General features: G+C 38.7%; 1 protein-coding gene across 2 annotated transcripts; it reads right to left on the minus strand.

Moving 5' to 3' along the window:
- Positions 1 to 3: 3 nt before the first annotated feature.
- LOC124873669 (LIM/homeobox protein Lhx8-like) lies at positions 4 to 6,751 on the minus strand. Of its 2 annotated transcripts, none has more exons than XM_047374507.1 (9): positions 6,569 to 6,751; positions 5,841 to 5,918; positions 5,479 to 5,604; positions 5,231 to 5,352; positions 4,597 to 4,817; positions 4,327 to 4,430; positions 3,021 to 3,116; positions 2,350 to 2,527; positions 4 to 570 (listed from the first exon to the last, which is right to left on the minus strand). In XM_047374507.1, exons 1-9 carry the CDS (start codon positions 6,647 to 6,649, stop codon positions 494 to 496), a joined length of 1,083 nt encoding a protein of 360 aa, XP_047230463.1. In that variant the 5' UTR covers positions 6,650 to 6,751; the 3' UTR covers positions 4 to 493. The 2 variants fall into 2 exon arrangements, with proteins under 2 accessions (XP_047230463.1, XP_047230462.1); XM_047374506.1 differs by having other exon boundaries at positions 2,350 to 2,539; positions 6,569 to 6,749.
- Between the last annotated feature and the right edge of the window lie 9,651 nt (positions 6,752 to 16,402).

Raw genomic sequence — 16,402 nt, forward strand, 5'->3', positions numbered from 1 at the left:
AGGTTTGTGAAATTAGTTCTTTATTCTTAAAACAGACTTACACATACAATAAATTAAATTGCAACATTTATACAAAACAAATTCAGCTTCACCTTCATACGGAGTTTAGAGTCAGTTGGCTTTCACATGGAGTAGCACAGTCAAACATTGTCACCAACCACATAAACAAATATAGTCCCATGTGTGACAGCTCTGTGAGGTACACTGAAAACATTGCATTTCCACATTATACAGTACACATAGGACTGTAAGTCATGGTCTTCAAAAGTTTTTTTTAATTAAATATAAGAGACTTAAAGATGGATTTCTTGAAGTTTAAGAAATGAAAAGGTGTGATGAACATCAAATCAGATTTACCATAATCATCTGAATACTGCAGCTGGTTATGGTGAAGAAACGATGGTGAGGTCTGAAGCTACTGTGTGTGTGTGTGTGTGTGTGTGTGTGTGTGTGTGTGTGTGTGTGTGTGAGAGAGAGAGAGAGAGAGAGCAGCTCAGGCGTGAGACACAGGCATGGAGGTCATGGCGTGGGCTGGCAGCAGTGGCTGAAACATGGAGGGAGGAGAGTGTACTGCAAACAGAGAAAACAGAGTCATCCATGGGTCACATCATTAAGGTGTATGTTTATGAAATAATAATAAAAGCAGAGTGGTGATATTTTACAATGTAAAACCTGTTTTAATCTAAAACTTTGGGGCAAGAGTATTTACAGATCCATCTCAATAAAACAGAATATCATTAGCAATTTGTTTCAGTGATTCATTCAATTCTATAGATTCATACACACTGAATGAACTTGTTCAAGTATTTATTTTATTAAGTATTTATTTTGATAATTATGGCAAGCAGTTAATTAAAAGTCAAGTTTCCCTGTCCGACCAGTTAAGAAAATACTGTTAATACCAAAATGCATGACTATGGCCTACACAATCAAGGAGACAACTGCTAAGATGCCAGTTTTCCAGCATACATTCACTGATAATCTTCACATGGATGGCAAGCCACAAAGATAGTTCCTAAAGAAGTGCTGTACCCAAGCACGGTACTGGAAGTTTGAGTGGAAAGAAAGAGTATGTTATAGAAATGATAACCAAAACAGGGATGACCACAGTCTCGGGTGGATTGTGGAGGCAAATAAATTCTATAGGGAGAGATTTACAATTGGAGTTTCAAGGATAAACAACTCAGATGTAGCTACATCTGTCATGTTCCTTCTGTTAAGCCACTCCTGAACAAGAGACACGATCAGAAGCGATTTACCTAGACTAAAGAGAAAAGAGACTGGACAGTTGCTAACTGATCCAGAGTCTGCTTTTAGATGAAACAATGTTTTATTTTTTCATTTGGAAATTAGGGTCTCATAGTCTGGATGAAGAGTGGGGAGGCTAAGAATCCAAACCTCCTGTGGACCATTTTAAAGTATTCACAGTTAGTGATGATTCTGGGAGCCAAGTCATCTCCTGTTGTTGGCCCACTGTGTTTATGAAGTTTTATGCCGTAGATAAGGACATTTTTAAGGACCTCAAGCTTCCATCTGCTGACAAATCTTAAGAGATGATGATTTCATTTTTCAGCAGGACTTAGAACATGGCCACACTGCAAAAAATACCAATACATGGTTCAATGACCATCGTATCACTGTGCTTGACTGGCCAGCAAACTGACTTGACCTAAACCCCAAAGAGAAACTATGGAGTATTATCAGGAGGAAGATGAGCTGGATTTATGTAATATTAAAGCCTAAGCTAATATCTGAGAAATTTAATTATGTGTTTATATTAACTGTTAGCCATTATTATCAACATTAACACCAATATCTTATCTAGACAATAGAAATTATTTCCTTATTTCTATCAAATGTGTCTTCTCCCTCCCCTTGTTTTTAGCATAATTCTACCTATGAACAATAGATAGATAGATAGATAGATAGATAATACTCATTTTCTGAAAATAACTAGCAGATATATAAAATAATAAAGCAGAACTGCAGATTTTAGTTTAAATAGAACAGTGTAATTGGGCTAAAAGTTGCAGTTGCAATTTTTTGCAAAAACCCAATTTAATTAATTTATTGTTATTTTTATTATTAATTTTATTATTAATATGAACACAAGGAATACTAATACAATTTATTTGATTTATTGCTGTTTGTATTATTTGAAAGATGACCCCATACCTGGCTAATGAAAAATATATCTCAACTTTGGTTATAAAAGCGAAAACCCGTTGTACTAGCAGAACATTCTGTGTTTGGTCGAAAGCTTCTTAGTGCTGCTTTTATTATTATTATTATTATTATTATTATTATTATTATTATATTCTTGTAGTTAATCTAAAGCCTTTTGCTCACTGTCAATGAAGGAGTGTAGAGCTGAGAGCATTGAGCCTTCCGGGCCTCCGTAGGCCGTGTACTGCAGTTCTTCGGGGGTCGGGGTGGGCTGGGACATACGGCCGGGCTGCAGGGAGGTCATGGGGGTGCTCGAGGTGTGGTTGGGGCTCACGTGTTTTTTGTGGCGAGCTCGACAGTTCTGGAACCAGACCTGTGTTACAAATCACATTGAGACAAACTAACTGCATTTTAACCAGATGGCATGGTAGAACAACTACTGGCTTGAATGGCAAAGACTAGCATTAGTGGCATGTCACTGTAGCAACCACACAATCTTACCGAAAAGAAGATTTATATTTGAAAACTCACTTTTGCACTCATAATCTTTTTTTTTTTTTTATCTTGCTCCTGTTTCATTCAAACAAGATTCAACGCTGGGAAATCTGACAGAGATATGCATGTTTTAAAAGGATTCATCATGTGCAGAAGAAATTTAAATTCTCATATTTGGGATGAAACTGGACAGCACACAGTTTTTACTGTACCCTGACCCTAACAACAAGCAGCTGAGCAAATTAAAAAACGTAGAGTATACAAGACAATGCACCGTCACAAAGCTGAAACTTTATATGTCTCCACTAACAAATACCTTGCACTGCATTCCAACATGTGTTTTGTCTTTGTGCACCGACCTGTATGACTCTTCGACTGAGACCAGTCTGCTCTGCCAACTTCTGCAGAGTCTGAGCATCAGGGTTGTTGTCCTGAGCGAACTGAGCCTGCATCACCTGCATGTAAACAAGCAGAGGGGAAATCACTCCTTGTGTGGTCTAACAGAGCTATGCTGCTGTGTCTGTCAAAATCCCTTCAATGGATTCCAGTCAGATAGAACGGTATAAGGGTTATAGTAAAACGTATTAAATGAGGGAAAACTTAATTTCATGTAATTTGGGGTAATCTGTTGCCTTACATAAATGTAAATGTCTTATCTATGTAATCAACTGAGCCTATTGGTCCATTCATAATAAATGGAAATGTCCAGAGTGAAAATTGGCCAAAGATACTATAATCAGTTTTGTTAATTTTTGTTTTGCATGAATACTACTGTGGCTTTATTCATCTCTACTAAAATATACCTGTTCACGTTTTAACCACTTCTTTACTGGACCCAATGTTTCTCTGCTGCCCTTGTATTAGAGATGCATTGATCGGGTCAACGGCAATTTAAGGTTTTCTTTGAAGTCTAACTCACTCGCTCTGATTTTCAGAAATCCTCTTTTCTTTTTAAGAAATATAATGCTTAAAAGAGTGAAATGTTCTGCAGTTTATTTTATACTGTAGAAGTCGTAGCTTTTGATTCCAAAAGGAAAAGAAGAAATTTCAAAAATATCCCCATGTATGCATCAAAGCATACATCACTAACCTTATCTAATTTTTTGTGAAAAAAAAGCGCATTCAAGGACATGCTGTTAGTTGAGACATTTATATACCGGACACAGTGGGAATTCTTAGCTTTGATGCATTTAATGAATAAGAGAAACTAATTTATCTGCATTTGATCCCTGACCGATATTTTGGTGCATTTCTAACATACCAAATTCATTTTCTCAGTATGAGGCGTTACGTTATAAAATGTAAAGCCGTCGATTCAATAAAAATAAACGGGATTTGAAAAAGGCCTCCTCCTTTTGGACAGAGCTGCATCAGGAAGCAATTAGTTAAATAAGGCTGAAGATAACATTGCCGCTAAACTGGAAAGTTCTTTATGTATTTGTAAGAGATTTAACTATTCAATTGTTTGATGTTTTCTCAGCAAAAGCCCAGAAAATAACCAAACTGCTGTTGATTTTTTTTTTCCTACAGTACATAAATGAAAATTAAATAGTACTTCTCCAAACCTTTTTAATGTATTCAAAAAATAAAATACTGTTTGAAAATAAAATACCAGTTAAAAATTGTTTTAAATTTAAAAAAGGATTTTGTTTAAACCTTACGGACCTGCAGTTGGTCGGCTGTGAAGCTGGTTCGAGCTCTCTTGGAGGGTTTTGGCTGATTGATTTCTTGTTCCGTGGGCAAGACTCCTTCCATATTAACACTGTTTCCTGCAGCAGAAGGCTCTTATCAAGACACACTGCCCCAACATCAGGCGCTCTATATTATCTGATTAGATTATACAATATTTTTTAGCTTAATAAATCCAAAAATATTCATTCAAAGGTTCCCCTTTGAGTTGGTGGCGGGCACCGCGCACCCCTGCGGCCCGCTCACCTTTTTCCACGGCCCGCTTGAGATTGTCCAGCATGCAGTCGTAATGGACCCTGCAGAGCACTTTGCCCTCCACCAGGGCGAACTCCTCACCGGTGGAAAGCTGCCTCTTGCAGGAGAAGCAGGCGAAGCAGGCCAGGTGGTAGACGTTGCCCTTGGCCCGGCGGACCCAGTCTGTGGAGTGGATGTTCCTGCCGCAGCAGGCGCACCAGGTGCCATATCGTCTGCAAGAGGGGAGGTCAAGTTGCTTATAAAGGCATTTTTTACTCCTATTTGTTAAGACCGTTTTTTATTTTTTTATTTTATTTCATTTTATTTTTTTGCCAAATAATATAACATAATAACAGTCAAATCCTTTATGCTTAATGGATATTTGTTGGCTGACAATTAGATTCTGACATTTACATTTCAAAAAATCTAAATAATTCATGCATTAATTATTGTTATCGTTATTGTTACAATTATTATTGTTATTATTATTATTATTATTATTATTATTATTGCACAGACGCGTAGAAATGGTTTGCCACTAAAACATGCAACTGCTGCAGATCTTGTTAATTTTCTGCAATAATTTGGATTTTAACCGAACTATAAAACTGGTTAAATCTGGATCAGTAAAAGTCAGCGCGCATACCTGAAGTAATCAAGTTTGCAGAAGACCTCCTTTTCCTTGATGTAGCAGCTCGCATGGCTGCCAAGCGAGGTCTGGCACACGCTGCAGGACAGACAGCGCACATGCCAGCACAAGTCGTTAACCTAAAGCAAAGATGCGATGAGTTAGGAGAAGACATGCTGTCTGGATATGTGGATAAATGACAAAACAAAACAGCGACTTCATCAAAAAACGCAAAACGATGAAGAACCCTCCGAAAAGTTTATTACCTTTAATAAATATTTGTCCACTATTTCCTGGTTGCACTTGGCGCACACACTCCTGCCCAGCAGAGGTGCAGAGGCCATCGCCTGCGGGGACGAAGTGTCTTCATCCAAAACTTCCACCGGCGCGCCCTGAAGGAGATCACCAGACCATCGGTTAGAAAATTACGCACAAGAGCGCGTCCGACTTTAAGCTGGAACGGCAGCCCGAGCAGCGTGCATTAGCGCCTGTCAACTTTGTATTTAACTTTAAGTTTCTAAATACATAAACTAAGACTATTGCTTGGAACAACAACTTAAAAAAAACAAAAACATTTGTAAACGTGTATGTTTGATCATGCTGAACCAGAGCGCATCCTCCAGCCTACCATTATGTCCCTCCTGTCCTCGGCGGACTTGCCAGCCAGTTCTCCGTCTCCCTTGCACTCCTCACACATGACGAGAACCTGCGCGACAAGAGGAGGATGTCGGCGTGTCAGCCTTAAATGCCCCCCGCATCTTCCCATAAATATCATGCCTTTCACCTTTCACCATGACAACGCGCGGCGATTATAGAAAACCACAATGACATTTAGGAGAGAAAGATAGCCATTACTTACAAAAACAGACAACACTCGAGTCGACACTTATTGCCCGTGCATTTATGTTCTTGAGTTTCTGAATGTGTGATTCGGCAATAATAGTAAAAAAAAAAAAAAAGAGAAAGATCTGCAGGTTAAACCAACCAACACGCCCGTTTCACGCGTCAATCAGGAAACCAGCGCGAAGTCTGCAGGATAAAAGGGAGGACTGATTTATTTAATAACAGCAATTAAAAGGAGCTTAAGTTCGCCACAAACGTCTACCCGGAACAACCAAAAGGTGAAGAGGTCTCATTAACTACTTGAGTTTTAATTGCAGAATTCAAGGGAGGGGTAGTTTTCTTTGACATTTCTTCAAATTGTGAAAATACCGAGCTGTCAGCTATAGTGGAAGGCCGGGCTGTATAATGACACACTCTAGATTAATTGGGCAGAGCAATTTCCACTAATATTTATTCCGCGGCACCCAAGCGGCACCCAGCTCATCAGAGGAAGAAGTGAAGTCCTGCACTCACCTCGCCATTGGACAGCAAAGACCCGCTCTCACTGTCGGTCACACCGCAGCATTCTACCTTAACTTCACTTTTCCAGCGCATCTCTTGGTCCAGCACGGGGGAATATAAATCCTAATAGGCAAAGTTTGGAGCAGCCAATCCTCTTTTTCTCCTGTTGATCTCCTGTGTGTTTCAGTCTGTCACTCAATCCGCTCCGAGCAGTTTCTAGAGGGCGGATCATAATTCATATTTTCTCCTGGCCGCGCCTCCATTTGAGCTTGTTGTGTGGTTGGATTTTAGCTTGGAGGGTGTAAAGTCCTCATGATCCAGTCTTTTGCTGCCTCTAACAGGTTTTCTTCCAGACTCCATTCATCTTCCTATCAACTGTAAATCAATCCCTGGCTGAAGAGAAGCATCCCCACAGCATGATGCTGCCACCACCATGTTTTATGGTATGGGTATGTCTAGGGGGAATTTGCAGTCATAGTTTTCCACCACCCCTTGCATTTTGCATGCAGCCCATGAAGTTCAGTTTTGTTCTCATCTGAGCAGAGCACCTTCTTCCCTATATTTGCTATGAAAACAAGGCTTTTCTTCTTGGTGCTCAGATTCTTCGAGTGCACCAATCATAGATGTTCAGTCAACAGATTCCCCCTGCTGAGCTGTGAATCGTTGCAGCTCCTCCAGAGTTGCCATAATCTACTGCTATGTTGTTTGGCATTGTGGGTGTTGTTTGTTCACTAATTTTCTAACACACCTCTGATGGTTGGGTGCACCGGGATATCAAAAAAAAGGTCAAAACGAAAACACACACCTCGTTTTTTCTTCATTTAATTGTGAAAGTGTTTGAAACCCAAATTTTATTTCCTATCCACTGCACAAACTTGTGCTACATTTTTGTTATTTATCAGATAAACTACTCCAAGTATCCGTTGCAATTTGTGGTTGAAACACAACAATATAAAAGGATTGAGTTACTTCTGGAAGGCACTGCATATTCTTGTAATAACAGAGTAAACAGGCTCCCTAGGCACAGAATTGTAAAATACTGGAAGTTTCTGAAAGACTTTTATATTTATCCCCTGGGTTTTTCATATTTCTATGATCACAGGTTAATTTTCACAGTGAGCTACATCGAAGACATGTCATTATCTAATAACTTATTGTAGATTTTTGTAGATTAAACTACTTGAAACAATGTAAAGTGCCCAACAACTCATTTTTATTACAATATGCTCTGAATGAGGCTGTTATTGCTTATGAAGTACTCCAATTATCCAAGTACTGTAAAGGACGTTTTTATAATATATATTTTATGTCTGCATTGAATGTGTCATATTACTCAGCATCATTAAAGGCCATATTGCAGTAGTCTGGCTCTCACTTAATATTAATACAAGTGCTACAATTGATACATATCTGTAAGGGTTTTTTAGCCACATCTTCCATTTGAGAACCTATCAGAGTAATTATTGACTTTTATAGTGTCTGTAGATGCAGATCAATGAAAAACAACTCATTGATAAACCTGGATTTACAGTATTTCAGAGACTATAAGAAATGTAATTATTTTGTAAAAAAAAAAAAAACTGTTTGTTTGGGGTGAAAAAAGTTAGTTTCATTTTCTTGCAACATCTACAAGTTGTAGATATATCATCAAATTGTGGTTGAGGAGACATTGAAAAGACAATGTTGTCTCCCATCTAATTCATGTCAAACTGGGGTTAAAAGTGAAAAGTGAAACATCTAAATGTGGATAAAAGATGGTTTGAGTTAAGCAAATGGACTAGCCAAATCTTGCCCACTAACATCTTTGTTAAAGTTAATTTCCTGTATACAACTTGACTTTTCTCATTAAGTCCATTCTGCTGGCCAGGCACGGCTTTCACAAGTTTTTTTTTTCCATGTGTTTAGCTCCATCCGTCTCCCATCAACTTTGACCAGCTTCCCTGTCTCTGCTGAAGACAAGGACCTCACCAACAGCTCTATGCTGCCACCACCATGTGTACAGAGAGGACAAAAAGTATTTAGTCAGCCACTGATTGTGCAAGTTGTCCAACTAAGAAAGATGAGAGAGGTCTGTAATTTTCATCATAGGTACACTTCAACTATGAGAGACAAAATGAGAAAAAGAAATCGAGGAAATCACATTGTAGGATTGTTAAAGAATTTATTTATTTATTTGCATGGTAGAAAATAAGTATTTAGTCACCCACAAACAAGCAAGATTTCTGGCTCTCACAGACCTGTAACTTCTTCTTTAAGAAGCTCCTCTGTCCTCCACTCGTTACCTGTATTAATGGCACCTGTTTGAACTCGTTATCTGTATAAAAGACACCTGTCCACAGCCTCAAACAGTCAGACTTTAAACTCAATCATGGCCAAGACCAAAGAGCTGTTGAAAGACACCAGGAAGAAAATTGTAGACTTGCACCAGGCCGGGAAGAGTGAATCTACAATAGGTAAGCAGCTTGGTGTGAAGAAATCAACTGTGGGAGCAATTATAAGAAAATGGAAGACATACAAGACCACTGATAATCTCCCTCGATCCGGGGCTCCACGCAAGATCTCATCCCGTGGGGTCAAAATGATCATGAGAACGGTGAGCAAAAATCCCAGAACTTCACGGAGGGACCTGATGAATGACCTCCAGAGAGCTGGGACCAAAGTAACTAAGCTACCATCAGTAACACGCTACGCTAAGAGGGACTCCAATCCTGCAATGCCAGACGTGTCCCCCTGCTTAAGGTCAGTACATGTCCAGGCCCGCCTGAAGTTTGCCAGAGAGTATATCGATGATCCAGAAAGGATTGGGAGATGTGTTGGCACCAACACAACTCGTTGTGTTTGGAGGAGGAAGAATGCTAAGTTGCATCCCAAGAACACCACACCTACTGTGAAGAAGGGGGTGGACACATCATGCTTTAGGGCTCTTTTTCTCCAAAGGGGACAGGATGACTGATCTGTGTTCAGGGAAGAACGACCGGAGCCATGTACCGTGATATTTTGAGCCAAAACCTCCTTCCATCAGTGAGAGCATTGAAGATGGACCATGGCTGGGTCTTCCAGCATGACCATGATCCCAAACACACCTCTCGGGCAACGAAGGAGTGGCCCCGTTAAAAAAAACTATTTCGAGGTCCTGGAGTGGCCTAGTCAGTCTCCAAACCTCAACCCTAGAGAACAGTTGCGGAGGGAGTTAAAAGTCTGTGTTGCCCAGTGATGGCCCCAAAACATCATTGATCTAGAGGAGATCGGCATGGATCAATGGGCCAAAATACCAGCTAGAGTGTGTGCAAACCTGGTGAAGACTTAAAGGAAACGTTTGACCTCTGTCATTGCCATCAAAGGTTATGCTACAAAGTATTGAGTTGACATTTTATTATTCACTAAATACTTATTTTCCACCATAATTTACAAATAAATTCTCTAACAATCCTACAATGCGATTTTTCTGGATTTTTTTCTCATTTTGTCTCTCATAGTTGAAGTGTACCTGTGATGAAAATTAAAGACATCTCTCATCTTTCTAAGTAGGGGAACTTGTACAATCAGTGGTCGTGTTACTTTTCCCACATACAACCGATTAGTCTTTTCGACCCTACAGTCCTCTCTGCATACAGGCAAAAAAGTAACATTTTTGACTCATCTGATCAAAACACCTTCCAGATGTTTGCTGTTTCCCTTGTGGCAAGCTACAACTTTCTTGTAATAGTTGTTCTGTCGATAGATTCTCCAACTTGAGTTGTGGATATCTGCAGCTCCTCTAAAGTTACCATAGGCTGGCTGCTTCTGATTACAAATCTTCAGTTTAGGTGGTGTTTCTATTGGTTAGACTTAAAAAAAAAAAAAAAATTAAAAACCAAAGATCCCCTCCACCTCACAGTTATGTGCTACTTTGTGTTGACCTATCACATAAAATCCTAACAACACACTCTGAAGTTTGTGGCTTTAAAGGGCCAAAATACAAAAACTTAATACTGGAACCAATAATTTTGTAAAGTACTGTACTTAATGCCACCGCTTCTCTTGAAATCCTTCCACATGAGACTGGAAATGTGGCTGTACTTTCAAAACAATTTTCTTTTGAATGGAAAATAACAGGCAGCTCATTTATATATTATTGTTCTCAATAACATCATTGTTAACAAGGGAATCACCTTTGGCCTTTCTGTGCATGTTCGATAACACATGAAAACATAAAACAACAAAAGAAATCTAAAAATCTCCAACAAGAGCTTATTTAAAGTGATCTGCAGCCACTCATTATCACCCTAGTCTGTAATCAGTGGTTAAAACTCGATCACCATCATTAAACACAAAACACCCTGAGCTAATAATTAGCTCATTTCCTCAGAGCATTTAGATGTCTGATGGTTTGAGAGACAGAGGAACTTCTCACCCTGTTGGCAGTGAAATACATAATATGGAAAAGTGTAACATCATAGTTTTCAGCAGGACTGGAGTGTTTGTAATTTGCGGTTTAGTTGAAAATAGTCTGATCACCTGCTTTAGAGTTGCGTGCAAATCGTATGAATGTTCAGTCTGCATCCATGCAGAGACAGAAGACATGAACCTGTTAAGCTTCCATTCCTCTGTTTACCTATTTAACCCCTTTCAGACCCAGAGTCTCATTGATTTATTTCCCTCCTGAGAAACATTTTCAGAGCTAAAGGTTTTTTCTGTCTGCAGCTGCTCTGTCGTGGCTGGATAACAGTCGGACCTGCAGCAGCATGAGCCCAGAGTCATATCGCATCATCACACTGGGATAAAGGAGTTAGCGTGCCTCCATCGAAATGTGTCCTGTTCCACCCGGTGGAGATGAATACTCTTCATCTGATAACATCGCTTGAACACTGCTCACTGCAGAACGAGCACTGAATCATTCACACTGGAAGTAGCTTTGAACAGCCTTGACCAGCAATTCCAGTCCTCAGCTCTGAGTTAAAACAGAAAGGTGAAAGCCCAGAAGAGTGAAATGGTCTCAAACATTTAAAACAATCTCTGAAACAAGTCAAAGTCTTTCTCACTTCAGTGCAGCATCTGCATGAGCTGGTATGAGTGTAGATGTGGGGAAAGATGGGAATCTCACTGTGTAATAGTTCAGTGTTTTCATTTTTTAGTGCTGCATGGCTGCCTTTTTAAATGCTCTGCGTGATGTGGATCAGACAAAAACAATATCTCATCCATCAACATAAGAACAAACTTGTTTAACTGCTTAACTGTTTTACCTCTAACGGTGTGAAGCTGTGGTACATACAGTTCATGGATGATTAGTGCTCCATCAAGGTTCCCTTGAGGCAGAAAACAAGCTACTGATTAGAGACATCAAAGACAACATGAATACATTTGGTTGGACCTTAAGGTTGCTATTTTGGAGTATTTACATGTAACCCTGCTTCAAAATTCAGTTCACTGCAATTCAAAAATACTTTATGAATCCCAAAGGGAAATTAAATGGCTGTAACCAGTTTTATCCAAATTCTGCCAATAGTTTTAGTAGATGTTGATGACTGTGGGCAGGAAGGATCTCAGGTAGTGGTCAGTATTACAGCGGATCTTCAGAAGACTGACAGAAAACAGAGGCTTTCTAGAATCTGCTGTAATACTGATCGTTCTGTAATGAGAAGGATACCCAAAATTATTCATGCCCCTGACAGATTTGGGTTTGAAGCAATCTTTTAATTTTACCAACTGTTTTCTTGTCTGAAACAAGTAGTCCTGACTTTATCTGATACAGAAGCTGTGGGGATAAAGATTAGGGTGATGGCAAGGAGGCTTTCCAGTTACAAAGACTTGGAGCTTATCACCAAAGAGGAATTTTCAGTTTAGAAGTGGAAAGATGCAAAAAGCTGGATAGCAATTGTATCAAAAGTCTGATTGCTTTGATGCTAAAAATAAAATAAATGCACAAAAACAGAAAACAGGAAAACTTCCTTGTTTTAAAAAAAATGCATACTCCTTTTGCATTGTTATTTTGTTTTGAGAGATGTACATATTTCCAGAAACAAACGTCTTGGTTGAATGAAAACAAATATGCCAGGGTAAAAATAATTTGGGGCTTGGTTGTATATTTAAAAAAATGCCTGTTTTAGATTGCTAGCAGTTTTTCTACAATCCAGTTGCAAAGAAGGTTGAATAAGTCTCTGAAATAGCTAGAGATAATTTTAAATATCTTGAACCAGTCTACTGTCGCTCCAGGAACTGTACACCTCCAGGACCCTGAAGCGGGCAGGGAAGATTCTGGCTGTTCCCTCCCACCCCGGTCACAGACTCTTTGAGACTCTTCCTTCTGGCAGGAGGCTGCGGTCCATCCGGACCAAAACCTCACGCCACAAGAACAGTTTTTTCCCATCTGCCACCAGCCTTGTTAACAAAGCCCGGAAACCACCCTGACACTCTCCCCCCCCCCCCCCCCCCCCTTTTTTTTGCTGACAGGACACCTGTAACCTGTAACTCTATGCGTTACATTAACGCTCAGCTTGGACTCCTGCTTTACTTGCACAGTGATCACCTGCACTGTTGTACTGCTCTTGCATCCTATACTGCTCTATACTTACTCTCACTCACTTAAAACTGTGCACATATATTTATATTATATTGTAGATATGTTTATACTGTTTAATTTGTATTGTATTGCACCGACTACGCCAAAACAAATTCCTTGTATGTCCAAAAACGTACTTGGCAATAAAGCTTTTCTGATTCTGATTCTGATTCTTTGTTCAAGTTTGTTTAACTACTTTGACCAGATCAGCTTTATAGCCATTTATAAACAGAGAACAGTAAGTGCTTCTGTTTAGGAAGAAGATATCAGGTGCTGATCAACACGAGCATCCTTGTCAGATTCCCATCCCTTTTTATTTCCAACTGGGAATAGTGGAGAACTCCAAGCTGGCCAGTCAAGCAGACTGACTCCATGTGGTAAGTAATGAGATGTGATATTTTCCTGCAAAAATACCCAGAATCCGCTGAGGAAAACAATTCCTCTAGATAATGGATGTCTTCAAAATTTCTACCATTGTACATGTATAAAAACAGGTATTCACCAACATGCCTGAGCTGTGGGTACTGCAGAGACACCAGCATGTGTCCATTTTTATAACAAACAACCTGAATACTCTCAGGTTAGAACAAAGAATCAAAAACCAGGTTTCTTAAATAGCGAATTAAATCCTAGACTAATCAGACCGCATCCATCGTAAATTATTTGTTACTGCAGTAAGGTTTAGCTTTCTTTGTCTAAGAAATTGTTTTAGATGCTGCAGCAGATTATTTACTGAGGCCTTCCTAGACTGGGAAACACATGAGCCAGTGGCCATAAGGATACATTAAGAATTTAATATTTTTCATGCATGAATTTAACAGAGTAAGAAACATTGTTAAAAATTTTGTTAATTTTTTTGTAATTCAATTAATTTATTCAAATAATTATTTTATTTTTGTATTTTACAGCGCCTCGTTTTAAATGTCTGCCTCTCACTCCTTGCCCTGTCTCCAGGATCCCATAAGTAGGTTAAAAATGGAGAGAGACAGCATTTTAAAATCACAAAATGCTTTTTGCGGATAAAAAACATTTTCTAACATCAGCTGTATTTTTTGTATTACAGGTACTTAAAAATAAATTGACAGACTACTAGGTTTCCTTACCAAGATTATGTAAATACTTGTTCCTATCAGGCCCAAATTCCAAGATAGTAAACCACCTAAATAAATTGTTTTGGTTTTATCACCTCCAGATCTTTAGTGGCCGCCATCTGGCTACCCCTAACAAAACATTGTTTCTGTCAAACTGGGATGCTTTGCCTTGGTTTTACAGTTTTGCTTCATATATCATCCATTACATTTTTAGAACAGTGAGTGGATTCATCAGAACTGATTGTGAAAACAGTAAAACATAATGGATTACCTAACTGGGTGTTCAGAATTTTTCATCTGAACAGATTTTCGGTGATATACATATATCTATATATCTATAGATAGATATATAGATATATATATATATATATATAAAACTTGCGTTTTTCATTGGATTCTCCTGCTACAGTTAAGCTAAGAAAATATCCATACCCCTGGCAGATTTAGATGTAAAATTACTTTCATTCCACTAAGAGGTTTATTTCTGATATGAAATGAGAATGCATCTCTCAAACGAGAGTAAAACAATGTATTAGCAGCATAAACTATTTTTTGGCATTGCTAAGCAGCTTTCTCGATGTTTATACTGGTATTTTGACCATTTATCTGTAATAAACTCCAAGTCTTTGAGGTTAGAAGACTTCTTTGCTTTCACCTTGTTATTTTGCTCCCTCCACAGGCTTTCTATCAAATCCAAGTCAGGAGGAATCTGTTCCACTTTTAATTTCCTCATTGTCACTGAAAAACACAGTAGAGGGCAATAATTTTGTTTCTTCCCCTTCACAAATTTATTCTCTTGTTCATAGTGTTACTTCATTATTGCATGATGCATTAGACAATGCAGCCCTCTTGAAAAAGAAGGTAATTATTCATAGGAGGCTGGCTCCATGGTTTAATTCAGAGCTGCATACTTTAAAGCACAATGTTAGAAAATTGGAGAGAAAATGGCGCTCTACACACCTAGAGGATTCCTACTTAATCTGGAAATGTAGCCTACTGTTGTATAAAAAGACACTTCGCCAAGCTAGAACAGCTTATTTCTCATCATTAATAGAAGAGAACAAGAATAATCCTAGGTTTCTCTTTAGTACAGTTGCTAAACTTACACAGTCATAGCTCTGTTGAGTCATCCATTCCCTTAGCTCTCAGCAGTCATGACTTTATGAGATTCTTCCAAAATAAAATTGATTCTATTAAAAATAAAATCTTTGACATACTCCCGAAGATGATTACTTCATCCTCAGCAAGTGAGACAACACTGGAAGTAACTGCAGAACCTGATTTGTGTTTGGACTGTTTTGATCCTGTGAAGCTTCCTGAGTTATCAGAAATATTAGCTTCAACTAAACCTTCAACTTGTATGTTAGACCCAATCCCAACCAAATTATTTAAGGAAGTGTTCCCTCTGATTACCAGCCCCATTTTAGATATGATTAATCTATCTTTAGTAAATGGATATGTACCACAGGCTTTTAAGTTAGCTGTAATTAAACCTTTACTTAAGAAACCTTCGCTTGATCAAGATGACTTGAAAAAATATAGACCTATATCCAATCTTCCATTCTTATCTAAAATTCTTGAGAAAATAGTTGCTAATCAAATGTGTGAGCATTTACACAGCAATGACCTGTTTGAAGAGTTTCAGTCAGGTTTCAGAGCTCATCATAGCACTGAAACCGCTCTGCTGAAAGTCACTAATGATATTCTTATGGCCTCAGATAATGGACTTGTGTCTGTACTGGTTCTGTTAGATCTCAGTGCTGCATTTGATACAGTCGACCATAATATTCTCTTAGAAAGGCTGGAATATGCTGTAGGGATCAGGGGAACAGCGCTAGGCTGGTTTAAATCTTATCTGTCTGACAGATTCCAGTTTGTTCTTGTAAATGATAAATTATCTTTAAACTACAGGGTTAATTGTGGAGTACCACAGGGTTCAGTACTTGGGCCAATTCTCTTTACTATATATATGCTTCCAATAGGTCAAATTATCAGGCAGCATAGACTAAATTTTCACTGTTACGCTGATGATACTCAGCTTTACTTATCCATAAATCCTGATGGACCCAACCAGTTAGACAGACTACAAGCATGTCTTGAAGACATAAAAACTTGGACGACTTTAAATGTTTTGCTTCTAAATTCAGACAAGACAGAAGTTGTCATCTTTGGACCAGAGTCTTTAAAAAATAAACTGTTTAGTCAATCACTTAACCT

This window comes from Girardinichthys multiradiatus, chromosome 9 (genome assembly GCF_021462225.1).
Source record: "Girardinichthys multiradiatus isolate DD_20200921_A chromosome 9, DD_fGirMul_XY1, whole genome shotgun sequence".
NCBI classification, from domain to species: Eukaryota; Metazoa; Chordata; class Actinopteri; order Cyprinodontiformes; family Goodeidae; genus Girardinichthys; species Girardinichthys multiradiatus.